This window comes from Hirundo rustica, chromosome 25, assembly GCF_015227805.2.
Source record: "Hirundo rustica isolate bHirRus1 chromosome 25, bHirRus1.pri.v3, whole genome shotgun sequence".
In the NCBI taxonomy this organism is placed as follows: Eukaryota; Metazoa; Chordata; class Aves; order Passeriformes; family Hirundinidae; genus Hirundo; species Hirundo rustica.
In genome coordinates this window covers 2,009,040-2,031,795 of record NC_053474.1, presented here as the reverse complement: position 1 = coordinate 2,031,795, position 22,756 = coordinate 2,009,040, and the positions used below count along the sequence as shown (strand labels likewise).

Here is a 22,756-nt window from a genome sequence, read left to right as displayed (position 1 = left end):
TAAATTCATCACGTGCTGGGGATGCGCATTCCAGCCCACCATAAACACCCCTGGCTAAGAGCTAGTAAATCTGCCTCCAGAGCTGTGGATGAATGGAGTCCCTGGGTCCTGGAGGCTGCTGCAATCCGGAGCTGGGGTGACCCCACGGCACCCAGCTGACTCTGAAAGGAGCTGGTTCAAGAAAGGAGCAGGCTCGCCCCGGTGCTGTCACCCTCTCAGCTTGCATCCTTCCTCCCCGTGCCACTCCTGCGCTGCTGGTGGGGTGGGTGCTCCCAGGAGTGCTGGGGACCCATCCCGTGGGATGAGGGCAGGATCCTGCTGCCTGTCTGGGAGCTGCCCGGAGCACACAGAGGAAGTTTGCTGCCCTGGTGCTCTGCTGAGCTGCTGAAACGTTTAGGCAGTAAACTAGTTGTAAAACAGAAAAAAAAACCAAAAAAAAACAACAAACCCCAAAACATTTTATTATCCACCAAGCAGCTGCTGCTTCATTTTACGGGGGTCATTCTCCGAGGAGGTCAGGCTGGCAGAGCACAGACATCAGCCCAGGCCCTGGCAGGCTCTGAGCTCCTGGCACCCCCAGCTCAGCTCCTCCAGCTCCCATCCATCCCCCAGCAGCCGGCTGGCACTGGGGCCACAGTGGGCACGGACAGGGAAGGGCAAGCGCGGCCGTAGGGATTTTATCAGCTGCACATTGTTGGGGCTGTCAGCAGCTCGCCCTGGGGAAGGGGGCGTGGGGGGCCCTGTCTGGTGGGTGCCGCATCCTGCAGCTCTCTGAGATCCGTCTGCAGGGCCAGACAGTGCGTGAGCAGCTCCGGAGGGGAGGGCAGGGAGCGGGCACCAGGGCTGGTTCCCATCGCCCTCCCCGGCAGAGGAAGCTGGGGCACAGCTCCGCATCCCTTTCCCAGAGGAAGCCAAGTGCTTGGGATGTGGCATTGCCACAGGATGCAGGTGCCACCCGGGGGGGGCTGGGGCCGCTGCAGCTGCAGCGCTGCACGGAGCCTGTTCCCCCTGCAGAGCTGAATGCAGCGCCGAGGGTCCCTGGGCACCCCCAGGGATGGTGTCCCCACGGAGGGATGGGCATCACCAGGGGCAGACAATCGTGGGCACACACCAGATGTTGCCCTGCTGCTCCATTTTCTCGTTCTCCATCCCTTGTGCCCCCTTTGCCCGTGCTGCTGGGAGCTGTGTGCTCCACATAGGCTCTTTTTAGGGACCCTGGGACGTGGCTTGTGCCAGCACAGGGAGGGGGCCTGTGCCTGCCCCAGTGCAGCACCATGGCCCAAGAGCTCCCGGCAGCTCCAGCCTCTATGAAATAATTTGTTATTTTAGTTGTAAAACAGTAAGTGGCTCCTTTCCAGAAGGAGAAGGGAAAAGCCAAACGGCCCCAACTCCTGCTAATGACTGAACCAGTCAGTCAGCACGGGCAGGACTGGCATGGGAGCAGGGCCCACCTCCTCTGTGCTCTCTCTGACCCCCCTGTGTCCCCTCTGACCCCCCTGTGCTCCCTCTGACACCCCTGTGCTCTCTCTGACCCCCCTGTGCTCCCTCTGACACCCCTGTGCCCCCTCTGACCCCCCCTGTGCTCCCTCTGACCCCCCTGTGCCCACTCTGACACCCCTGTGCCCACTCTGACACCCCTGTGCCCACTCTGACACCCCTGTGCCCCCTCTGACCCCCCTGTGTCCCCTCTGACACCCCTGTGCCCCCTCTGACACCCCTGTGTCCCCTCTGACCCCCCTGTGCTCCCTCTGACACCCCTGTGCCCACTCTGACACCCCTGTGCCCACTCTGACACCCCTGTGTCCCCTCTGACTCCCCTGTGCCCCCTCTGACCCCCCCTGTGCTCTCTCTGACCCCCCTGTGCTCCCTCTGACACCCCTGTGCTCCCTCTGACACCCCTGTGCTCTCTCTGAGCCCCCTGTGCTCCCTCTGACACCCCTGTGCTCTCTCTGACACCCCTGTGCCCCCTCTGACCCCCCTGTGCCCTCTCCATTACTCTGCAGGGGCACAAGGGCTGAGCTAACAATTAATTACCAACAATTAATTGCCACATCTCAGAGGAGCTGCTGTCGAGTGCTGCAGTGCCACGGGCTGCAGGGGCACAGCCTGCCTCACCGTGGTTTTCATCACTGCAGGGAATCCCCTGGGTCAGAGGTGACAGTGGAGCTCCAGCGTGTCCAGTACAGCACCAGTGCCCAAGAAATTCCCCAAAGTTTCCCCAACTGAGTTTGGGAGGGGATGGGAAGCCCCAGGAGGGGGGTGAGGATGGATGGCACCGCGCCGTTCCCTAGGCTAGGTGCGGCTGTCATTTGCTTCTTGGCATCTCCCCTGTGCCCAGGGATGGGGACACCGGGAATGTCCCCTCCTGTCACTGTGAGCAGGGGAGCAGCTGGGTCTCAGCAGGGTCCTGCTCAGGGATTTGACCCCACCCCAGCAGAAGCAGTGCTGGGTAAAGGCAAAAAACCCAACAGCGTTTCATCAGGGTCATTCCCAGGATCCCAGGCGTCACTCCCAGAATCTGGCAGCACCGTGAGGAGATCTCCGGGGCCGTGCAGGCAACACCCCTCCCGCTGTCAGGTTATAGACTGGAGTCCTCAAAAATGCAAAAAATGCACCGGGAATCAAGGTTGGCCTGAAGAGTTTTTGATCTTTCCGCAATTGCTGCAGTATTGCCCTAAGTGCATCCAGATGGCTCAGACCACACAGAGGCAGCGCCCACCGCCCGCCGTCACCTTCGGCCACCCCGTCCCACCCCTCCTGCCCTGCAGGGTCACCTCGGGGCTGGGGGCATGTGCCACGAGTGGCAGGCTGAGCTGCGTGTCACTAGGGTCAGCGCTAAGGGGTGGCAGTGGGGTGATCTGTCCCTTAGGGCTGGTGGCTTTTCACGCGGCCCCAGGGTGGCAGGGCCGTCGTCCCAGCTTGTACCTGGGCTGAGGGATGCGACCTCCTGTTGTTTCGCTAGACAAACTTCAGAGCAGCTGCTGAGAGGTGGTGCTGAGCTGTGTCTCAAAAGCACTGGCTTTGCCCCCTGGGCTCCAGAGCCATCCCTGCACGGCCCTGATGGGCTCCTCAGTGTGTCAGGTCCCTGCCTGGCCCTGTGGCTTCACTGCTTCAGTGAGCATCGCTACTGCCAAAACCTCCAAGAGGAGGGAATATGGCCGTGGTAGTTCACAGCGGGTGAATGTTGTGCCGACAGGAAGCTGGGGCACGGCAGACCTGAGCTAATTTTGGTGCTTTTACTGCACCTCAGAGCCGAGGAGAGAGGGATGGAGGGATGGAGGGATGGAGGGATGGAGGGATGGAGGGATGGAGGGATGGAGGGATGGAGGGATGGAAGGATGGAGGGATGGAGGGATGGAAGGATGGAGGGATGGAAGGATGTAGGGATGGAGGGATGGAGGGATGGAGGGATGGAGCGATGGAGGGATGGAGGGATGGAGCGATGGAGGGATGGAGGGATGGAGCGATGGAGGGATGGAGGGATGGAGGGATGGAGGGATGGAGCGATGGAGGGATGGAGGGATGGAAGGATGGAGGGATGGAGGGATGGAAGGATGGAGGGATGGAGGGATGGAAGGATGGAGGGATGGAAGGATGTAGGGATGGAGGGATGGAGGGATGGAGGGATGGAGCGATGGAGGGATGGAGGGATGGAGCGATGGAGGGATGGAGGGATGGAAGGATGGAGGGATGGAAGGATGTAGGGATGGAGGGATGGAGGGATGGAGGGATGGAGCGATGGAGGGATGGAGGGATGGAGCGATGGAGGGATGGAGGGATGGAGCGATGGAGGGATGGAGGGATGGAGGGATGGAAGGAGGGAGGGATGGAGGGATGGAGGAATAGATGAAGGCTGGCAGACACCCTGGCCTCGAGTTGCTCCCCAAAGATCCCAGCTCACTGCATCTGTTCTGGCCCCACTGAGGGCACTGCTGCCCATGCTCCTCTTCCTGCACCCCCAGATCTGATGAGCAGGTGATGCTAAATCAGACAAAGGCTCATTCTGACTGACCAATCACAATACTCATGCTCAGAGTGGGAACAGGGCTGGAGAGACAGTGCAGGTGCTTAGACTCGGCCAGGGGTGCTGGAGTGGGCAGAGGGGCACAGGCAGGGCTGGGGGTCCCTCCTGCCCATGTGGGGGGTCTCCAAAGCACCCTGGTGCTACCAGTGCTGGCTCCTGGTCTCATCCCTTGCAGGATCGGGAATGTGTTTACCCCGGGCTCGCTCCTTAGGAAACAAACCCGCAGTGGCTTTTGTCAAAAAGCAAGAGCATTTCTAGGGAGTTCAGAATTTCCTTTCCTGAAAGCCAGTTCCCAGGAAGGAAAACATGTTTTGACCAAAAAACTGTTGCCCAGCTCTGTGTGGTTTAGCCGAGAACAGAAGACACAGCGGTGACAATGAGAGTGCCTTGCCCAGCTCTGGTCCTCCCCTCCACGGACACCAGGTCCCCCCGTGCAGGGGACAAGGGGCTGTCCCCCAGCTGGAATCACCCCAATGCCAGCCCAGCTGCCAGCGTGGGGCTCACGTGGAACCCGGTGGGGATGCTCCCAGCATCCAGCACGCTCCTCTCCCATCACCTGGAGCCAGGTCCTGGTCCCATCCCTGCTGGCCCCCTCGCCCCCGGTCCTAGCCGAGCACCCACAGGCCGGTGGCCGTGTTCCCCCTCCCCTGCACTGCCCACCAAACCGAGGAAGTCGCAACCGCAGAGCTCTTGAAAGCATTTTTTTGGTGGAGACCACCGGTACTGAGAGATTAAAATTGCTGTTGTTTCTTCCATTACTCAGCTTTCCTGAATTATGGGGTGTAATACTCAGGGAGTGGGAATAATTAGGGGAGAACAATGGCAGGCTTGAAGGCTTAACTATGCCTGTGTGGTACTGCCGGCCAGGCCAGCCTGCTGTCACATTTCTCTAGGCCTCCATTTTCCACAGCCCGTGCCAAAGCCCTCTGCACCACGGTACCAGCTCCGGCTTCCTCATTCCTGGGGCTCTGCTCCCCGGAATGTCCCGGTTAACGCTCGGTTCGCCGGCTCCCGGCCAGCCAGCACCCGCAGCACGGCACTCTGCGCCCTGCCCGGCCTGGGGGATGCGGGAGTGTGGGACGGAGGGATGCTGAACCCTGGAGTAAAGGGGATGTGGGACTGAAGGAGGCTGGGGGGATGCAGGAGACCAGGGCAGCCCCATCGCCTTTGTGTCCCCTCCGGGCTCCTCAGCACGAGGCAAGCAGAGGTCCCACCAGGTCATTCCAGCGTTCCATGCTCGAGGAAGCCGCTGGATTTTCTCCCCTTGGCAGGGAACACCCTCCAGCTCCTCGGTGGCATCTTGCTCAAGAGCCTTCCCAGCAATGGCCCCGGCGCTGCGGGGCCTGGGGAGCAGCGACAGCCCCGGCCGAGAGCTTGGGCAAGAGGCCACAAGGCTGATCCCAGCCCCGGGCAGCCGCTGGCTCCAGCCGGGGCACGCGGGCAGCTGTGGGGGGCTCTGTGCCTGCCATGGGACAGGGACAAGGAGCCACAGCCCAGGGCAGAGCCAGCCAAGCGCCTGGCAACCTCTCCCGGAGCTCTTGGATGGAAGCGCTAGCGCTAATTAAAATAAAATCAATATTTTTTTGCTGTAAAAAGAGAGACATTGTTCTGGCGAGCACTTCTCCCGAGTCAGCTCCCGTGTCTGCGTGTGACGGGCAGGGAGAAGCCAACGGGATCCTGGGGCTGCAAGGGACGTCTGGGGCTCCGTTTCGTTCAGGGAGGGGATTGGTTTTAAGTTTACAAATTGTTTTCTCGTTTCTCTATTAACTGGACTGTTTGGAAGGATTGACTGCAGCCATCCCTGGATATCCAGGCATCTGGTTCAGTGCTGCTTGTGCTGAGCCCCTTGCCATGGCAGGGACAGGATGGGATCGGGGATGGGGTCAGGGTTGGGGCGATGGGGTGGGATCAGGGACAGCCTTGCTCATTAAGTCTCCACTTTAATTAATGTATCGTTTTTTAATGTAAATTATTTTTCTGGGCAGGTGGCTCTCCTTGAGCTTATCAGGAACCCTCTCTGCTCCCAGAATTCCTGGTCTCTCAGGAGCTCTTGTTTTCTCTCACCAACAGCTTCAAGACTTTATTTTTTTCTGCTGAAAAACAGCCTGAGTGGAATCGTATTTTAGCTGTTGGACACTTGGAGGAAAATTCCCTTAGCTACCAATTGGGACTGAGCCTAGGATGGGAATTCACTGATGCCTGCAGTCTGTCATCTCACAACCCTGTAACCAGTGGTCCTGAGTGACAGCCTGGAGCTCTCCTGGGCTGCAGCAGCTGTGCCAGGATCTCCTCAGAGCAGAATTCCTCTTTGGAGCTCATCCTGTGTGTGATCCCCAGAGGAGCAGCGATGATGACGGAGCCTGGGCGGGTACCCCCACCCCACGGGGCTCTACCCTTCGTGTCGAGAAGATGCATCAATGTGAGTATTTTGCTGAACTTGAGGGGAATTTGGGACTGTTCCTTTCTGCAGGCTCTTTACGCCCATGTGTGTGCACGCTGTGGATGTTGCTGCTTTAGATTTACAATTCAGTTAGAGTGATGGTTATAGAAAATCCCGTTTGAGTTTTTTTGTAGGAGTTAAATTATTCAATTGATCAGGTGCTGCTGTTGCTGTGTTAATGAGGTATTGTTATGATTAAGAGTTGGTAAATCCTTTAGACTTAATCCACTGATCCAATCTGAGGCTAAATTTAGTAAAGGGTTCCTCTCTGTGCCTGGTGACTCAGCTTGGGAGTGTCCCTTACCCCCTCGCATTCCTGACTTCTTCCTCCCTTCCTTTTTCTCTCCCCATTTCCACCTAAATCGTTGTAGAGTGTTTTTAATCCTATTTTTCTTGGTGTGAATTATCTACACTGTAAGAAGTTGAGCGACAAAATTATATCAAACCCGCTTTTGCCAGCTCCAGACCCCTCATTCACCACAGGCTCAGGGAAAGAGCGACCATTCCAGAGACTCCTAAGCCACAATTAAAACTATTTTAAAAGAAAAGAAACACTTCTCATCGAAATTCCTGCCTGCTCCTGGCTCTCGTTGCGGGCCAAGGCTGCTCAGCATCAGCAGCTTCCCGAGCAGCCTCTGGGCAAACCCAGCACGCTGGGCTCTCCGAATCCTGGCTGCAGCTGGGAAAATGGAAATTTTCCTGTGGAAATTCGGGAAGGCTGGAGCGGCGTTGCCCTGCCCCGCTGCCCTAGGGTCCAGTGAGCTCACGGCTTCGGTGTTTATGGTGCAAAGCCAGCGCTGTTCCCATCCCAGGGGCACCCCAGCACGGTTTTGGGTGGATCCCAAAGGATGCTGTCCTTGTGCCATCCCACAGCCCGGCAGCTGAGGGGAATGGAGGTGCTGCTGGTGGGACAGCAGAGCTGTGGTTTGAAGTGTTGGGGTTTGGGGGCGTGGGGGGAAGGAGGTACAGGGGACTGGACTGTCCCACGTCGGGGGAGCACCAGTGTCCACACAGGGCTGTGCCGTGGGGCTGGGAATGGTGGCGTGGCCGATGTCACCCTCCCTCCCTGCGGCTGCATCAGTCCTTCCCCTTGCAGCTGAAGAGCTGCCGCTGCCGGAATGGCCCCAGGGAGGAAGAGAGCACCACGGAGACCCGGGAGCAGAGAGCTGAGAAGGGACGGGGACACTGAGATGAGTCGTGTCCCTGCCTCGGCCACTCGCCATCCCTGCACGTGCTTGTGCTGGCCTGTCTGTGCTGGAGCGAGGATAATTCTCGCTGCATTTCCCCTTCGCCCAGGACTCAGCAGCCGCCTCCGGCGCAGCGTTGGCGTTCACAGGGCTGGATCCGCTCCGCGGCCGGGCAGAGCGTGGGAGGAGGGTGCCGATCCCGCTTAGGAAACACAAAACAATAAAAGAGGAACAATGGAGCTTCCTTCCCGTCACCCCAAATACCAAACGCCACCAGAATGTGGCTCAGCTCCGAGCAGCGCTGCCGGGGCTGCTCCTGTGTCCCCTGACCCGAGGGAGGAACTGCAGCCACCTCCTCCTCTTCCTCGCCCTGGCAAAGGATGCTGCGGGAGGGCGGGTGCCAAGGAACGTCGCCAAAGGGCTGCCCTGACCCGGCGCCGCTGCCAGAGGCATTCCCAGCTTTGGAAATTGCCCTTGGGCCAGGGCAGGGGGGTGCAGCGTGGCCGTGCCTTGCGAGAGGATTTTGTCAGCTGCCCGCGCTCCCAGGATAGCCAAACACGTGTTGCAGCCGGCCCAGGGGCCCAGGAAGGGTTATAAAAACATCCAGGTAGCCAAACTCGCCAGATCATTATCAGCCAGAGAACGTGTTCTCGTGGATTTGGTGCCAGTGTGGAGCCAAGAGTGGGGAGATGCTCGGCCAGGTCGGCCACAGGTGGGAATCTGGGGGGAGTTGGATCCGTACCTGAGCGGTACCCGCGGCCCGAGAATCCCACAGCTGGATGTGGCAGGTGCTTTAAGGGATGTGGGGCCAGAGCCCCCGAGGGGCTGTACCTGCCTGCCCCCGCTGGCTCCACCGCACCTTGGCTGCTTCTGTCCCCCGGCGCCGTGCCAGCCCTGCCACCCATCCCTGGTGCACGAGCCCTCGTGGGTGAAACATCCTTCGCACGGCCTCAGCGAGTGCTCGGCACCCTGGCCAAGCACATCTGGCTGAAAGCTGTGGGAGCTGCCCCAGCAGTGAGGACACCGGCCCGGAAACACTTCTTTCCCAGAGAGATCCTCTTGTCCCATCCAGGATCCTCTCCCGGCACCATCGCTGCCCCTTCAGCCAAGTGCTGGATTGTGAGGTGTGGACAGAGCCCAGGGATGTCACCCAGCCTGTTCTGGGTGACAGGAGTGGGGCTGGGAGCTCTGCCTCCCACTGGAAGAAGGGACAGGACTACCTGGCTTGTGGCTGGGACTTGCCACCAGCCAGGAGCAGCAGCCAGGTTGTCCAGGTTTTCCAACTGGCCAGGTTGTCTCCACGCTGGGGACATGAATTGGTTTAAACCCTCACCCTTCACCCTGTGAGGCACACGATGACCTTCAGCTCCTTCCAGCGTGCTCGACAAGAGCTGGAAAGCTCCTTCCACCTCTGCAGGCGCTCCACCGACCTCCTGCATCCTGCTGCTGTGGGAGTCTGGGCTGTGGCTGGGAGCCTCAGTGCCGTGGCCAATGCCACCACAGGGTGCTCAGGCTGGTGAGGGCACACGGGGCTGGATGTGGGGCTCACCCCAGGCACCGCAGCGTCGCTCTGGGGCACCGCTCCCACCCCACGCCCCGCCTCCCCCCCCTTGACTTGTTGCTATTGTCATCTCCAATATCACACAGGGATGTGAGAGGCTGGAAGTCGCCTCTTTTCCTGCCAGGTTAAATCGCTCACTAGGAATGTCTATTATTCCCACAAGTCAACTTTCCCCTCCGCGGTATGTGTCAGGGGTCAGGGCTGGCACCACATGAAAGCGACGGGTATTCAATAACCGAGAGCCGTGGAAAGGCTTCAGTCCAAGCCCAGCCACGTTGGGGTTTATTGATGCAGATGCCTTTCCCCATTTGTTTCCTATAAACAGCACATGGTAATATTTAGTAGGTTTCAAACAGAGCTTTTTGCATATTCTCCCTCGTCTGCAGCGAGCTGCTCAGTAGTAGACAGTTTTAATTTACTTAATGCAATTTCTGCTTTTTGTTCTTCCAGAAGGTCTGGGCTGGTTTTGACCCTGTCGCCCCAGCAAATTACTGTAATTCCCAAGGGGCTGGGAGCAGGAGTCGGGGATCCACTCTCTGCAGGGGTGAGGACAAGGCAGCTCAATACCCCCAGGACACAGCCTCAGGAGCCGGGTGCACGCTGGGGCTGTTTGGGGCCGCCCTGCCTGGCTCCTGCTCCTGGCCGGGCCGGCAGCACGTGGTGCTCGCCAGCTCCAGAGGAAAAACACACTTTATTGCAAAAGCTGCCACTTCCCCATCCTCGGGGCTGGCAGAGATCGGGGCACAGTCCTGGGCACTCAGTGCTCGGGATTGAGCGTGACTGCAGCGTGACCCCCAGCAGGGAATGCCCAGGAGCACGGAGCACAGATCCCACCAGAGCAGGGCTCCTGGGGAGCACCTACACAAGAAAGGGAACCATCAACCTCTCCTGGAGAGCAGCCCTTGCTGTTCCTTGTCCCCACACTCCTGGCAGCAGCACCACACGGCCGATGGAGGCCATGGAGCAGCACCGAGCTGGCAGCAGAGGAGGCTCAGATGCCCCTCCAGGTGATTTTTTTGCCACTGAAGATGCCCACAGAGAATCTTGGCTCTGCAGCAGCTGCCTCGGGCTGGCAGCAGAGTCCCAGCAGAGCACACAGTGGAGTCACAGAGCTGAAGCCAGCGTCTGCCCCCAGTCCCTCTGTGTGTGGAAGTCTGGGCAGGTTCCTCCAGGCAGCAGCTTCCAGGCCCGCCGGCAGCCAGGAATTCTTGGTGCAGCGCTGCCGTCACCCTGCCAGTCCTGGGCACCCTGTCAGCACCCTCACCCTGCCAGCCTCAGGGGCTGAGCCCCTGCTGCCACTCCCCATCGGCACCCACCCGCAGGACACAGGCAAGAGGAGACCAAAGAATTGACACTGACGTTCTTTTAATGCAATTACTTCTAAAATGCAGCTTTAAAGTGATTTGGAATGGTCAACAATGAGAAATAAGGGATGGTTTTGAGCTCTGCAACGTGACCACGTGGCAGCTCTGCCACCAACACCCACCTGCCACTGTCGGGCCACCACCATGCCTCTGACGGCTCTTACAACCACTCACTGTCCCTTCACAGGGCACATGTCACACGGGGCAACCAAAGGGACTCTTTGGGGCCAAGAAAGGGACAGGGTAAGCCATCCAGTGCCAGATGACCCCACATGCCTCCAGAAAAGCCAGAAAAAGAGCAGCACAAGCAGTGGGTTGCTCCCTCTCACCTCACATTCGGGCATCAACCGACACAAATTGTGGAGCTCACAAAGACCTCGAGGGGCTGTGCCTTCATGCTACGTGAAGTGATTTGGGAACCCAATGCCTGGTTGTGTTCTCTGGCTCTGGGCGGCAGAGGAAGCTCGTGTTCCAATCTCTCGCTTTTTGTTATCTAATACCTCTTTATGTATTCATTTTTCAGAGCAGCAAGTGCCAAGTAAGTGGGAAATTCTGCTGTAGCCTGAACACCAGTGAGAACAAACCCCAGTACCTTCACACCATGCAGCCTTTACATCCCCAACAGCAGAGCAGAGCCTGAAATGTCTTTAAGACCTCCCAGGCCTCAACCTGAGTTGGTTCTCACTCAGTGACTCCCCTGCAGCCCTGGGCTGTGCCCACTGTGCAGCACCAATGCCATTTTAGCCAATCTTTCTCCATGTAAAATAGTTCCTGCTGCTCCACTGGAGTTTGACCTCCTCCCCTCCCGAGAGGGGAGTGGTGAAGCTCCTGGGGGAGGGACACTGCAAAGGCCAGTGGAAATGGAACTCGCAGATTTCTGTGGTGCCACAGCCCCTGGAGCAGAGCCAACTCTGGTGCCAGCACTCCAACGGCTCCCCTCACCCCTTGGGATCAAGCCTGCATTTGCCAGTGACTTCAGAACCAAGTGCAGGAAGCCAGTTTGATCTACAGAAACACTACACACATCTTCAAACGGATTTTAAACACCTCATTTAAGGAAGGACAGGGTTTAGCAGGGAATCAGTGGGCTCTTGTAGCTTGGTCTCCAATTCTGGCCATCCAACAGCAACACAGATGCAGAGAGACTGGAGCTCTCCTGGAGTCTGAGCAGTGGTTCTCACACAACCCAGGTCACAACTGGAAACTGAGCGTAGGAAGCCCCCAGGGGGAGGGAAAAGGACAACACCTGATGAAAAAGCTTCAGAATGAACCTGGGAAATAAACACCAACCAGACAATCGTCTTCTACAGAGGATGGAAGTGAGAGTAGAAGAAAATAACATCTGAGATAGTCAGTGAGTCAGTCTGAGTGTGCAGGGGCAGGAGATCCCTGTGGATCTGTGAGGAAAGCTAATGGCCAAACCCAGCTGGTCCCTCCAGTCCCCAGCGAGACGGGGCCGTGGTTCACTCCTCCCCAGCTGGAAGGTTGTCTTCAATCCTCCTGATGAACTTCATCCGTATTTCTGTGACGCTGTCGCCCTTCAGGGTGTCCTGGACAAACTTCACATCCACAGCCATCTGCACCTAAGCGAGGGAAGAGGAGAGAGGAGCTGGTAACTCCCTCTTCACAGCAGCTTCTCCAGGGACTGAATGAGCCTAGAGCACCAGCTTAAAGGCTCTAAGGGCATGACATGACACAGAGGGCTCTACATTTGAGACACAGCTCTCAAATCCCGTCCAATTCCCAGCCAGAGCTCACAGCAGTTGCAGAGTGAGGCTTTTGGAGCTCCACCCAAATAAGCGAGGTACAAGTGCTTGGGTTGTGAGCTGAAGGGGTTCAGGCACCACCTCTGGGCCTCAGCTGCCACCCATGACAGCAGCCAAGTGCTCCTGCAGCTCTGCCCTTCTCCTGGGAATGCATTTCAAATCCCAAGCAAACCCAGAAGTCATGGACACGGACCAGAACTGAAGCATCTGCTGACACCTGGCTATCCATACAGCCATCCCAAGGGAAGAGAGACTGGCTCACCATTTCCAGGGCACCTCGCAGCACCCCACAGAGCAGGTTGGAGTAGATGAGGGTTGAGTGGTTGTCAGGGAGCTCCACAAAGTCCACCAAGGGGTTGTTTTCCAAGATCAGGGAGAACTCATCACCCCCAGGACTCCAGTTGGTGATGCTTGGAGTGATGCCCAGGTACATCTTAAATGCAACCTGTTGTGGCAAACAGGAGGAACAAGAACAGTGAGGCAACAGCTCGGCTTTGATCTTTGTAAAATTACTCAAGGGGGTTGCAAACATCTCTCCTTTCTTCCAGTTCCCACCAGCCAGCAGTACTTGGGCTAAAGCTTTTTTTTTTTGCCGCCCTAAAATCTTCATCAAACTCTCAGAACAATCCCGTGAGTAGCAAATATTCCATCCTCATGTGAGAAACCCCAAGAAAACCTGACAAAGCCGTGCTTGGACATTTACCTTTGCAATAACATCCGCAGTTTCACGGAAGTCGTGGCATCTCCCAACATTGGAACGGGCCAGGAAATCCTCGATGAGCCGGACACCGATGTTGTAACCCCTGTGAAGGGACCAGAGCAACAGCTTTAGAAAGACAACAAAGTCTAATCTGTGTCAAATAACTTGAGCCTGCCGGGATTTTGCTCCTGGAGGAGCACACAGGGATGTGGCTGTGATCCCTGCTGTGATCCCCGCTGTGATCCCGGCTCCCACACAGCTCCTGCACGCCACATCCACTCCCGCTCGTGCATCCACTCACATTTTGTCCAGCTGCTTGTTGACATCGTCGTCGTTCTCGTAGTCCTTGCAGAGCTGGGTCACCAGGGCGCCGTAGGTCAGCGTGAACAGCTCTGAGTTCTGCGCACAGGAAAAGGGATTCACCCAACAGAACCCGCCCGGGCTCCGCTGCCTCCGTGTCCAGCGCCGCCACCCTCGGCGCGGAGAGGGGAACAGGGACCTGCTGTCTCAAAGGAATCTGGTGCTTAATAAGGAGAGATCCCAGCTCCAATTCTGGCAACAACTTCATTCTCCTCGGAACAGGGCTTGGAGGAACATGGTCTACTGGAAGGCGCCCCTGCCCTTGGCAGGCGGTGGAAGTGGGTGAGTTTTAAGATCCCTTTCAACCCAAATCATTCTGGGATTTTGGGAAAGAGACCAACACCTCCTGGATAGCTGGAGATGCCATGCCAGGGCCCTGAATTTACCTCACCCACAGGCCTAGGGCTGAGATCTGACTCAAACTCTTCCCTCTGAACACGTTACAAGCAGGCAGCACCCGTTAGGCTCCAGCTCTGGTCCTTCCAACAGGCCCAAAATGCTCCTCCAGTCGGGGATTTAAGAAATTCTGTACCAAGACAAAGGACTCATCTGGTCCTAGAAAGTTGTCCAGGCACAGAATTTGCTCCACAGATTGAAATCAGCTCCTCAGACCCAGAATAGGCCAAACCCAGGCCAGCTCAGCACTCAGGTGCTGTGCACATCCACTCTGGGACTGGCCAGGACCAAAGTCACTCACGTTTTCTTTGCACAATTGTCAGATTTGCAGAAAATTTGTAAAAAACGGGAAAAGTTCTCCTCTCCCAGCCACTACCTTTGATCCTCACCCTTAAATGATGTCAAAGAGCATTTTTTTGGGGAGCCATTAAGCCAGACCGGTGATAAACGAGGTCTGCAGGCTGCAGAACAAAACTCTGCAAAAGGAAGCGTTCTGGGGAACAAACAAACCCCCAGCACTGGTTTCTGCTGTCAGTTTTGGCATGCAGAGGGATCACAGGGGCTGACCTGGGATCTGTCACCTACCATGAGCTGCAGAGAGGCAGAAGGTGAAATGAATGGCAAATACCAATACTAGAGAATGAAAGCAGCAGCAGGCAGGGAGGGAAAAGAGACAAGATCAGAGTTAAGTGACAACACAGTAAGTTCACACAAAAGCCACAACAAACACACAGAGGAAACACCCCCAAACAAACAGAAATTGGGTTTGTAGAGGACACAGGGAATTCCACCTTGTCTTGTTTCTGGATTAGGAAAAAAATTCTTCCCTGTGAAGGTGGTGTGACCCTGGCACAGGGTGCCCAGAGAAGCTGTGGATCCCTGGAAGTGTCCAAGGCCAGGTTGGACGGGGCTTGGAGCAACCTGGGATAGTGAAAGGTGTGGAAATGGGATAAACCTTAAAGTTCAGGTATGAAAACAACCAGTCAGGCTGCTTGGAGCTGCTGCCCCATTTTGGATCTAAAGAACTGACAAACTCATCGGGAGTTTTACTTAAAAATTTGCTTTCCTCTCGGAAAACTCCAAGTTGGGCAACTCACATCACCAGAAGGACAAGGTGGAAGTTCCTTTGGCTCAGCTGGAGTCAGAGACTTGGCAGAGAATTTAACAGACATGCAGAACAGGTAGTGTTGGTTTTAAGGGTTCCAGTCGTTTTAATAAAGACAGAGGTGGAGAGGGGATGGGGATGGGGATGGATGGAGGGAATCCAGCTGTCCCCAGCCCGAGGTGCTGCCACCGTGTGAGGCCATGGCGGTGCCACCTGCCGCCATCAGCCCGGACACACCCAGAGCTGATCTCACTTATTGCTGAGACGTTGTTGATAAAGGCAACTTAAGCTGATAAAATAAGGCAAACTCTTAAATTCAGATTTGGGGAAGGAAAAAAAAAAAAAAAAAAAAAAAAAAAAAAAAAAAAAAAAAAAAAAAAAAAAAAAGTTCGTTTTCAGCACATTTGATGTAATTGAAGTGCCCAAAGCTTCCCCAGTACTTTTATTATTTGACACTGCAGAGAAGTGAAAAGTTTCCACATTATGCACCTGCTCTGTGGCTACGGAAGGACTGTGTCCAGTGAATTAACACAATTCTTTACATCATCGTTGTATTTAAGGTGCTGAATCCCTAGAAAAGAATCCCCTGGGGTGCGGAGAGGCAGGAGGGGGGAGCTAAACCCAACCCAGCACCTCCTTACGGCCAAAGAGGGAGAAAACCCCAAGGTTTTTTTTATTATTATTATTATTTATTTTGCGTTAAAAAATAATGAATTCGACCTGGTTTGACCCAGCAGTCGAGTTCAGCTCTGGAGCTGCGGGCTCCATCTCTCAGTTCCTGATTCAGCCGGGCCGATAACGCGGAATGAGCTGGACAGGGGAAGCGAGACAGGCCAGGGAAGCGTTTTGGGTGAAAACCTCCCATAAACGGGAGCGCCGGGTGCCGCTGCCTGCTGCCCGGCCCCGCCGCACCGGGCGCTGCGGGCCGGGCCCGATCACCCCCGCCCCGGGCCGGTTCCCCGGGTGCCCCACGCCATGCGCACGCCGTGCCGGCCCCGCCGTTACCATTTTCTTGCTCTCGGTGCCGCGCCCGCCCTGCCGCGACATCGTGTCCGCCCGGCCCGGCCCGGTCCGGCCGCTCCGTCCGCCGCGGGGCACCAATGGACCCGCGGGACCACCGCGGGGCACCACGGGACACGCAGTCCCCGCCGCGCCGCCGTCCGCACCCCGCCCGCCCGGCTGGACTACGAATCCCAGAGAACAACGCGCGCACACAGAGCAACGCTGTCTCGCCACACGTAACCGCCGGGCACCCACCAATCCCGGCGTGTAGCGGGGTCAGGTGACGGTCGCGGGCGTCGCTAGGGGGCGCCACCGCCCGCCGCAACCGTGGCGGTGCCGCCGTCGAGGCCGCGCTGGGCCGGGCCCGGTCCGGGACCGCCGCTCCCGTTCCCCCCGGTCACCTGTCCCGGAGTGTCCGCCGGCAGCGTGCGGCCCCTGCCCGGCCGGTGATGGAATGGTGGCTCTCCTGCTGCTCCCTATGGTCGGTCCCGGTGCTACCGGCTTCCTAAAGGCCTTCCCGCGTTCCCCCAGCCCCGGTTGATGTTGCTGTCTCAATAGCTCCTCAGAGCAAGGGTCTCGCCATGGGAAAGGGGCTTCTCCCGGTGCACCTGGGCTGGGCTCCTGCTCCCACCTTGGTCCCACAGTGCCACCTTGGAATCGGAATAGAATCGTGGAATATCCCGAGCTATCCCCGAAGGGACCTACAAGGATCAAGTCCAACTCCTGGTCCTGCACAGGACACCCCAATAATCCCACCATCTACCTGAGAGCATTGCCCAAACGCTCCTTGAGCCAGAGCCTGGGGTGCTATTTCTGTGCCTTTCTTGCCCACCTCCAGGGGCCTGGCAGAGACTGATTCCTGGGGAAAGGGCAGCTGGCGTCCGTGGGTGGATGAAGCAAGCCCTGTGCTGGCAGGATTGGGCAGGCTCGGAACCTTAGGCTGTGGCTCAGTGTGGAACACGAGCAGGTTTCCACCCTGTGAGGCCCCGCAAGAACAGGGCGAATGACAGGGTGTCACAGAAACCAGCCTGGCTTGGGGCTGCCGGAACTGCAGGGAATATTCCCTGGAACAACCCAGCTTCCCCTAACCCTCCCAAGCCAGCATGGCTCCCAGTGCACCACGTTCTGCTCCCAGACAGATTGTGCCAGGCAATGTTTACTTATTTATTTAATCTCCAGTTATTTATTTATCCCGTTATGTCGCTGTCCCGGACCTGTCACTGAGCGAGTGCAGGGGACAGGACATGCTCTGGGCACAGAGGGACACCCCCACTCCCGCTGGCTGCCCAGGAATCCAGCAGCTGGGAGCTGGCTAGCTGTCACCGCCGAGCAGGAGCGTGGGGACCGGCGGGGCTGCGGTGACCCGCTGGCATTGCCTTACATGGCTGCATCCCCGGGACAAAGCTAGCCGCGAGGTGCCGGGCCTGGCACTGGGGCGTGCTGTGGTCGTCCTGGGCTGGGGGCTGCCAGCAGCACCTCCACCGTGCCAGTGAGCTGATGGGGTGTCTGCGCTCCCTGTCTCCAGCTCTGCAGTGCCAGGTCCCCTCTTGCTCCCAGTCCCAAATGCCACCCTGTGCTCTCCGCCAGTGGCCCCAGTGTGCTGGTGGCCGGTGGAGATCATTAAATCCTAGAACAGCCTGAATTGGAAGGGACCCGCAAGGACCCCCATGGAGTCCAGCTCCCGGTCCTGCACAGAACACCCCAACAATCCCACCCTGCGCCTGAGAGCATTGTCCTAATGCTCCTGGAGCTCTGGCAGCCTTGGGGCTGTGCCCATTCCCTGGAGAGCCTGGTCAGTGCCCGATCACTCTCTGGGGGAAGAACCCTTCCCTGATACCCAGCGTAAGAAGACACTCTGGTCACCGCGGAGGTCCCTGCCAGTGTCGCTCCGTGCTGAGCTAGAGGGCATGAGGTGCACACAGCCCTTGCTGAGCTGGGGGGACATGAGGGGCACACGGGGCAGCCGCGCTGGCATCTCAGTCAGTGTCCTATGATAACACCCAGCGAGCACACGGAGATCCTTCCCCCGTTACTGCTCCCCGGCCCCGCTGCAGCCGAGGGCACCGAGAGCCGGTCTGACGGCGCCGGGCGGCTCCGCCGGTTCCCGCCCGCACACGGGAGATGATCCGGGAGACGGGCGGAACCGAAACGCCGCGACACGTCTGTCCCCGCGGCGGGGCCGGGCTGCGCGGGGCTCGGGGCTCGCCGCCCCCCGAATACAGACCCCGATGCACGGGGTGAATTTCGCAAATCGGCCCGGGAGGGGGCCGGGACCTGGCGAAACCCCGGGCCCCCCTGACCCATCCCGTCCTACCGCGCTCCGCCCCGTCCGGTGGGCGCAGGACCGGCTGCAGCGCGCCCCGCCCCGCCGCGCCCATCGCGGGGGCCTCGGAGCCCCGGGGCCGGGCCGGGCCGAGCCGTGCGGATCGCGGGGGCCGAGCCGGGCTATGCCGTGCGGATCCCGAGAGCCGGGCAGGGCCATGCCGTGCGGATCCCGGGGGCCGAGCCGCGCCGTGCCGGCGCTGGGGCTGCGGGTCCTGGTGCTGAGCGCGGCGCTGGGCGCGGGGACGGTCCGGGCTCAGCCGCCTCCTTTCCCTTTCCGGGACCCCTCGCTGCCCTGGCACCGCCGCCTCGACGACCTGCTGAGCCGGCTGAGCCCCGCCGAGCTGGTGCTGCAGGTGAGGGGGCGGCGGGACCCCCCCGGGGACCCCCGCGGGATTCCCCGCTCAGCGCCGCTGCCCTGCAGGTGGCGAGGGGGGGAGCGATGGGGAACGGCCCCGCGCCCCCCATCCCGCGGTTGGGCATCGCGCCCTACAACTGGAACACCGAGTGTCTGCGGGGCGACGGCGAGGCACCTGGCTGGGCCACGGCTTTCCCGCAGGCGCTGGGGCTTGCCGCCGCCTTCAGGTACCAGCACCGGGGACCGGGGTGTGGGATGGGACCTTGTGAGACAGGTCCCCCCCTTGCCTACACCACCCTGACACCCCCGTGCTGTCCCCGCAGCCCCGAGCTCATCTACCGCGTGGCCAACGCCACGGCCACCGAGGTGAGAGCCAAGCACAACAGCTTTGCTGCTGCTGGCCGCTACAGTGACCACACCGGGCTCAGCTGCTTCAGCCCTGTCCTGAACATCATGAGGCACCCGCTGTGGGGGAGGAACCAGGTGCCGGCTTGGGCGGGTGATCCCTGGCTGGGATCGGGCCGCAAAGGACCGTGGCTGACCAGCTGGACGTGGCCGTGGCTTGCCAGGCTGTGGGGATGTGGGAACGGGGCTCCCAGAGGTGACCCGCATGTGCCCTGGACAGGAGACCTATGGGGAGGACCCGTTCCTGAGTGGGGAGCTGGCCCGCAGCTTTGTGCAGGGGCTGCAGGGCCAGCACCCCCGCTACGCCAAGGCCAGCGCTGGCTGCAAACACTTCAGTGTGCACGGAGGCCCTGAGAACATCCCCGTCTCCAGGCTAAGCTTCGATGCCAAGGCGAGCGCGGCGGGGCAGGGGGGTGTTAGGAGAGCAGGGGCACTCCAGGTGCTGACCCCACTCTGCCGTGGCGCTTGCAGGTGCTGGAGCGGGACTGGCGCATGACCTTCCTGCCCCAGTTCCAGGCATGCGTGCGTGCCGGCTCCTACAGCTTCATGTGCAGCTACAACAGGTGTGGAGCGTGGTGGGGGCCACGTGGGCTGGGCTGCCCTTGGCATGGCCAGTGCCCCGCTCTCCCCGCTGCCCCATCCCCTCTCCAACAGGATCAACGGCGTTCCCGCTTGTGCCAACAAGAAGCTGCTGACAGACATCCTGCGTGGCGAGTGGGGGTTTGATGGGTACGTGGTGAGCGATGAGGGGGCTGTGGAGCTCATCATGCTAGGGCACCACTACACACACAGCTTCCTGGAGACAGCAGTTGGTGAGCTCGCGGGCTGGGCATTGGGTCAGTCCCCAGGTGTCGCACAGCCGTGACGGGAGCTCTCCCTTCTCCCTGGCATGGCAGCCTCAGTGAACGCCGGGTGCAACCTGGAGCTCTCCTATGGCCTGAGGAAAAACGTCTTCATGCACATCCCTCAGGCTCTGGCCATGGGCAACATCACGCTGCAGGTGAACCCAGTGGAGTAGGACCTGGCGTGTGGGCAGAGAGCTTGGGCTGCCCCTGCCAAGCACAACTGAGGTGTTGGGGTCTCCATAGATGCTGCGTGACCGAGTCCGGCCCCTCTTCTACACACGGATGCGGCTAGGGGAATTTGACCCCCCAGCCATGAACCCCTACAGCTCCCTGGACCTGAGTGTGGTGCAGAGCCCAGAGCACCGCAACCTCTCGCTGGAAGCTGCTGTCAAGAGCTTTGTGCTGCTGAAGAATGTGCGGGGGACGCTGCCCCTGCGGGCCCAGGACCTCTCCGGCCAGCACCTTGCGGTGAGCCCCTACAAGGTGGTGGGCAGGGGGACACACTGGCTCTGCACCCACAGCACACGGGTGTCACAGGGCTGCTGGTGCCCACCCTCACCCCTCTGCCCTCTGCAGGTTGTGGGTCCCTTTGCTGACAATCCCCGGGTACTGTTTGGGGACTACGCACCAGTGCCGGAGCCTCAGTACATCTACACTCCCCGGTGAGACAGCGTGGTCCCACCTCGTGTCCCCTTCTCCTGTTCCCCTCTTCTGGGCACCGTCCAGGGCTGCTGCTGCAGCTGCTTGGCCCTTGACTGGTGGCCAGGCTAAGGGGGCTGTCCCCATTGTGCCCCGACCCCAGGGCACAGCTGCCCCTGTGTCCTCTGCTCTTCCCTGGTGCAGGAGGGGGCTGGAGATGCTGGGGGCCAATGTCAGCTTCACAGCGGGCTGCAGCGAGCCACGGTGCCAGCAATACTCGCGGGCAGAGCTGGTGAGGGTGGTGGGGGCAGCTGACGTGGTGCTGGTCTGCTTGGGGACAGGTAGGTGGGAGCGGGAGGGCACTGGGTGGGCACTGCCAGGGGAAGGGGAGTGCTCTGGGAAAGGGGGAGTGCCCATGACCCACCTCTGAGGCAGTCGGTGCCCCTCTGCCCTGTCTGCCCACAGGGGTGTAAGGGGCTCTCCCTTGGCTGTCCCCACCCAGGGGTAGATGTGGAGACAGAGGCCAAAGACCGAAGTGACCTGTCCCTGCCGGGGCACCAGCTGCAGCTGCTGCAGGATGCTGTGCAGGCAGGTAGGGGCTCTGTGGGACCTCAACCTACCCAGGTGTTCCCCATCCATGGGGATCCCAGCAGTGCCACTACAGGGCTCCCAGTGACAGCCGCCTCCCTGCAGCCGCTGGGCGCCCCGTCATCCTGCTGCTGTTCAACGCGGGGCCCCTGGACGTGAGCTGGGCGCAGGCACATGACGGCGTGGGCGCCATCCTGGCCTGCTTCTTCCCTGCCCAGGCCACCGGCTTGGCCATTGCCAGGGTTCTGCTGGGCGAGGCCGGGGCCAGCCTGGCTGGCCGGCTGCCGGCCACTTGGCCCGCAGGCATGCACCAGGTAAGGCCAGGGCCGCTTGTCGCACCCTTAGCATTTCCCTGCCTTGGTGGCTGGAGCAGCTGTGGGATGCGGGGTTAATTCTCGCCTGTGCCTGCGCAGCCCTGCCCTGTCCCACTGCCCCTTGTCCCACAGGTGCCACCGATGGAGAACTACACCATGGAGGGACGGACATACCGCTACTACGGGCAGGAGGCCCCGCTCTACCCTTTTGGGTATGGGCTGTCCTACACCACCTTCCACTATCGGGACCTGGTGCTGAGCCCCCCAGTGCTGCCCGTCTGTGCCAACCTCTCTGTGTCTGTGGTGCTGGAGAACACGGGGCTGCGGGACAGCGAGGAGGTGGGCACAGCTGCTCTGCACTGAGCTGGCTGTACGGGCAGAGATGTGCCTGAGCTCCCCCTGCAAGGGGACTGCTCTGGAGTCCTGCTGACTCCCATCCCTCCGTGCAGGTGGTGCAGCTGTACCTGCGCTGGGAGCGGTCATCCGTGCCGGTGCCCCGCTGGCAGCTGGTGGCTTTCCGCCGTGTGGCCGTGCCGGCCAGACGGGAGGCCAAGCTGTTCTTCCAGGTGCTGGCCGAGCAGCGGGCGGTCTGGGCGCAGGACTGGCAGCTGGAGCCCGGCACCTTCACCCTCTTTGCTGGCGGGCAGCAGCCGGGCCAGAAGACACGGGCACCCTCCGAGGTGCTGAGCGCCCGGTTCAGTGTCACCGGCACGGCCCGGCCCCTGCGCGGGTGTTAGCGGCAGCGGTGGCCACGGGGTGCTGGCAGAGGGAAGGGATGCGAGGTACCCCGTGTGCCGCGGGCGGCGTGGTGGTTCTCTGCCCCGCAATAAAGCGCTGGTGCTCCCTGGCAGCTGTGTGGGGCCTCCCTTCCATCCTCCCGGCACAGCGCTGGCATCTCCCCGGAGCAGGACCACGCTGCTCCTGCCCTGCTCAGTGCTGTCACCATGCTCCCATCGCTGTCCCACCCCCAGGCGCTGCTGCAGCCCCACACCCTGCCCGTGCCCCACAGCGGGGCAGCGGCCGGCCGGACCCGCGTGTGCTGCGGCCACACGTGCCTGCGCCTCCCGCTCTATTTATAGCTGCCAGGCTGCTCCAGCGCATTCCCTGTGCCGAGGGAGCGGGTGACTGGCAGCCCTGGGAGGCTCGGGACGGCAGGGACCGGCCCTTCTTCCGAGGCAGGATCTCCTTCCCAGGCAGGACCCAGGGAGCGGGCAGGATGCTGCAGGGAAGGGGGCAGAGATGCGGTGGTTGGAGCGGTCAAGCCCTACGCTGTCCCGAGGGACAGATCCAACCCTGCAGCAGCTCGGGGGCTGTGGAACAGCGCTGGGATGTGATTCCGGCAGCAATGCTGGCGGGGAGCCGGAGCTGGGCAGGAACTCC

General features: G+C 60.0%; 2 protein-coding genes across 3 annotated transcripts; one reads left to right on the top strand and one right to left on the bottom strand.

The window, feature by feature from the left end:
- Positions 1-10,560: 10,560 nt before the first annotated feature.
- On the bottom strand, positions 10,561-16,010 carry TRAPPC3 (trafficking protein particle complex subunit 3). 2 transcript variants are annotated; one of them, XM_040086374.2, is made up of 6 exons: positions 15,909-15,985; positions 14,384-14,431; positions 13,344-13,441; positions 13,046-13,145; positions 12,605-12,787; positions 10,561-12,159 (listed from the first exon to the last, which is right to left on the bottom strand). In XM_040086374.2, the coding sequence occupies exons 1-6, from the start codon at positions 15,948-15,950 to the stop codon at positions 12,040-12,042; spliced, it is 591 nt and encodes a 196-aa protein (XP_039942308.1). In that variant the 5' UTR covers positions 15,951-15,985; the 3' UTR covers positions 10,561-12,039. The 2 variants fall into 2 exon arrangements, with proteins under 2 accessions (XP_039942308.1, XP_039942309.1); XM_040086375.1 differs by lacking the exon at positions 14,384-14,431 and having other exon boundaries at positions 15,909-16,010.
- Positions 16,011-18,385: 2,375 nt separating this feature from the next.
- On the top strand, positions 18,386-22,154 carry LOC120763000 (uncharacterized). Its single transcript, XM_040085971.2, has 14 exons — positions 18,386-18,583; positions 18,652-18,812; positions 18,909-19,068; positions 19,211-19,381; positions 19,462-19,553; positions 19,645-19,802; positions 19,887-19,990; positions 20,079-20,303; positions 20,412-20,497; positions 20,679-20,815; positions 20,977-21,066; positions 21,168-21,376; positions 21,509-21,715; positions 21,826-22,154. Exons 1-14 carry the CDS (start codon positions 18,386-18,388, stop codon positions 22,111-22,113), a joined length of 2,286 nt encoding a protein of 761 aa, XP_039941905.1. The 3' UTR covers positions 22,114-22,154.
- The last annotated feature ends 602 nt before the right edge of the window (positions 22,155-22,756 follow it).

Bases quoted from the DNA above. Each gene is read 5' to 3' on its own strand.
- LOC120763000 (XM_040085971.2), top strand. From the start codon at position 18,386: ATGCCGTGCGGATCCCGGGGGCCGAGCCGCGCCGTGCCGGCGCTGGGG. The intron at 18,584-18,651 runs GTGAGGGGGCGG...GCTGCCCTGCAG, and splicing joins CCGCCGAGCTGGTGCTGCAG to GTGGCGAGGGGGGGAGCGAT. The intron at 20,498-20,678 runs GTGAGACAGCGT...TCCCTGGTGCAG, and splicing joins CAGTACATCTACACTCCCCG to GAGGGGGCTGGAGATGCTGG.
- TRAPPC3 (XM_040086374.2), bottom strand. From the start codon at position 15,950: ATGTCGCGGCAGGGCGGGCGCGGCACCGAGAGCAAGAAAATG. The intron at 14,432-15,908 runs GTAACGGCGGGG...TTCATTCTCTAG, and splicing joins GCACCGAGAGCAAGAAAATG to TATTGGTATTTGCCATTCAT. The intron at 13,146-13,343 runs GTGAGTGGATGC...GTCCCTTCACAG, and splicing joins AACAAGCAGCTGGACAAAAT to GGGTTACAACATCGGTGTCC.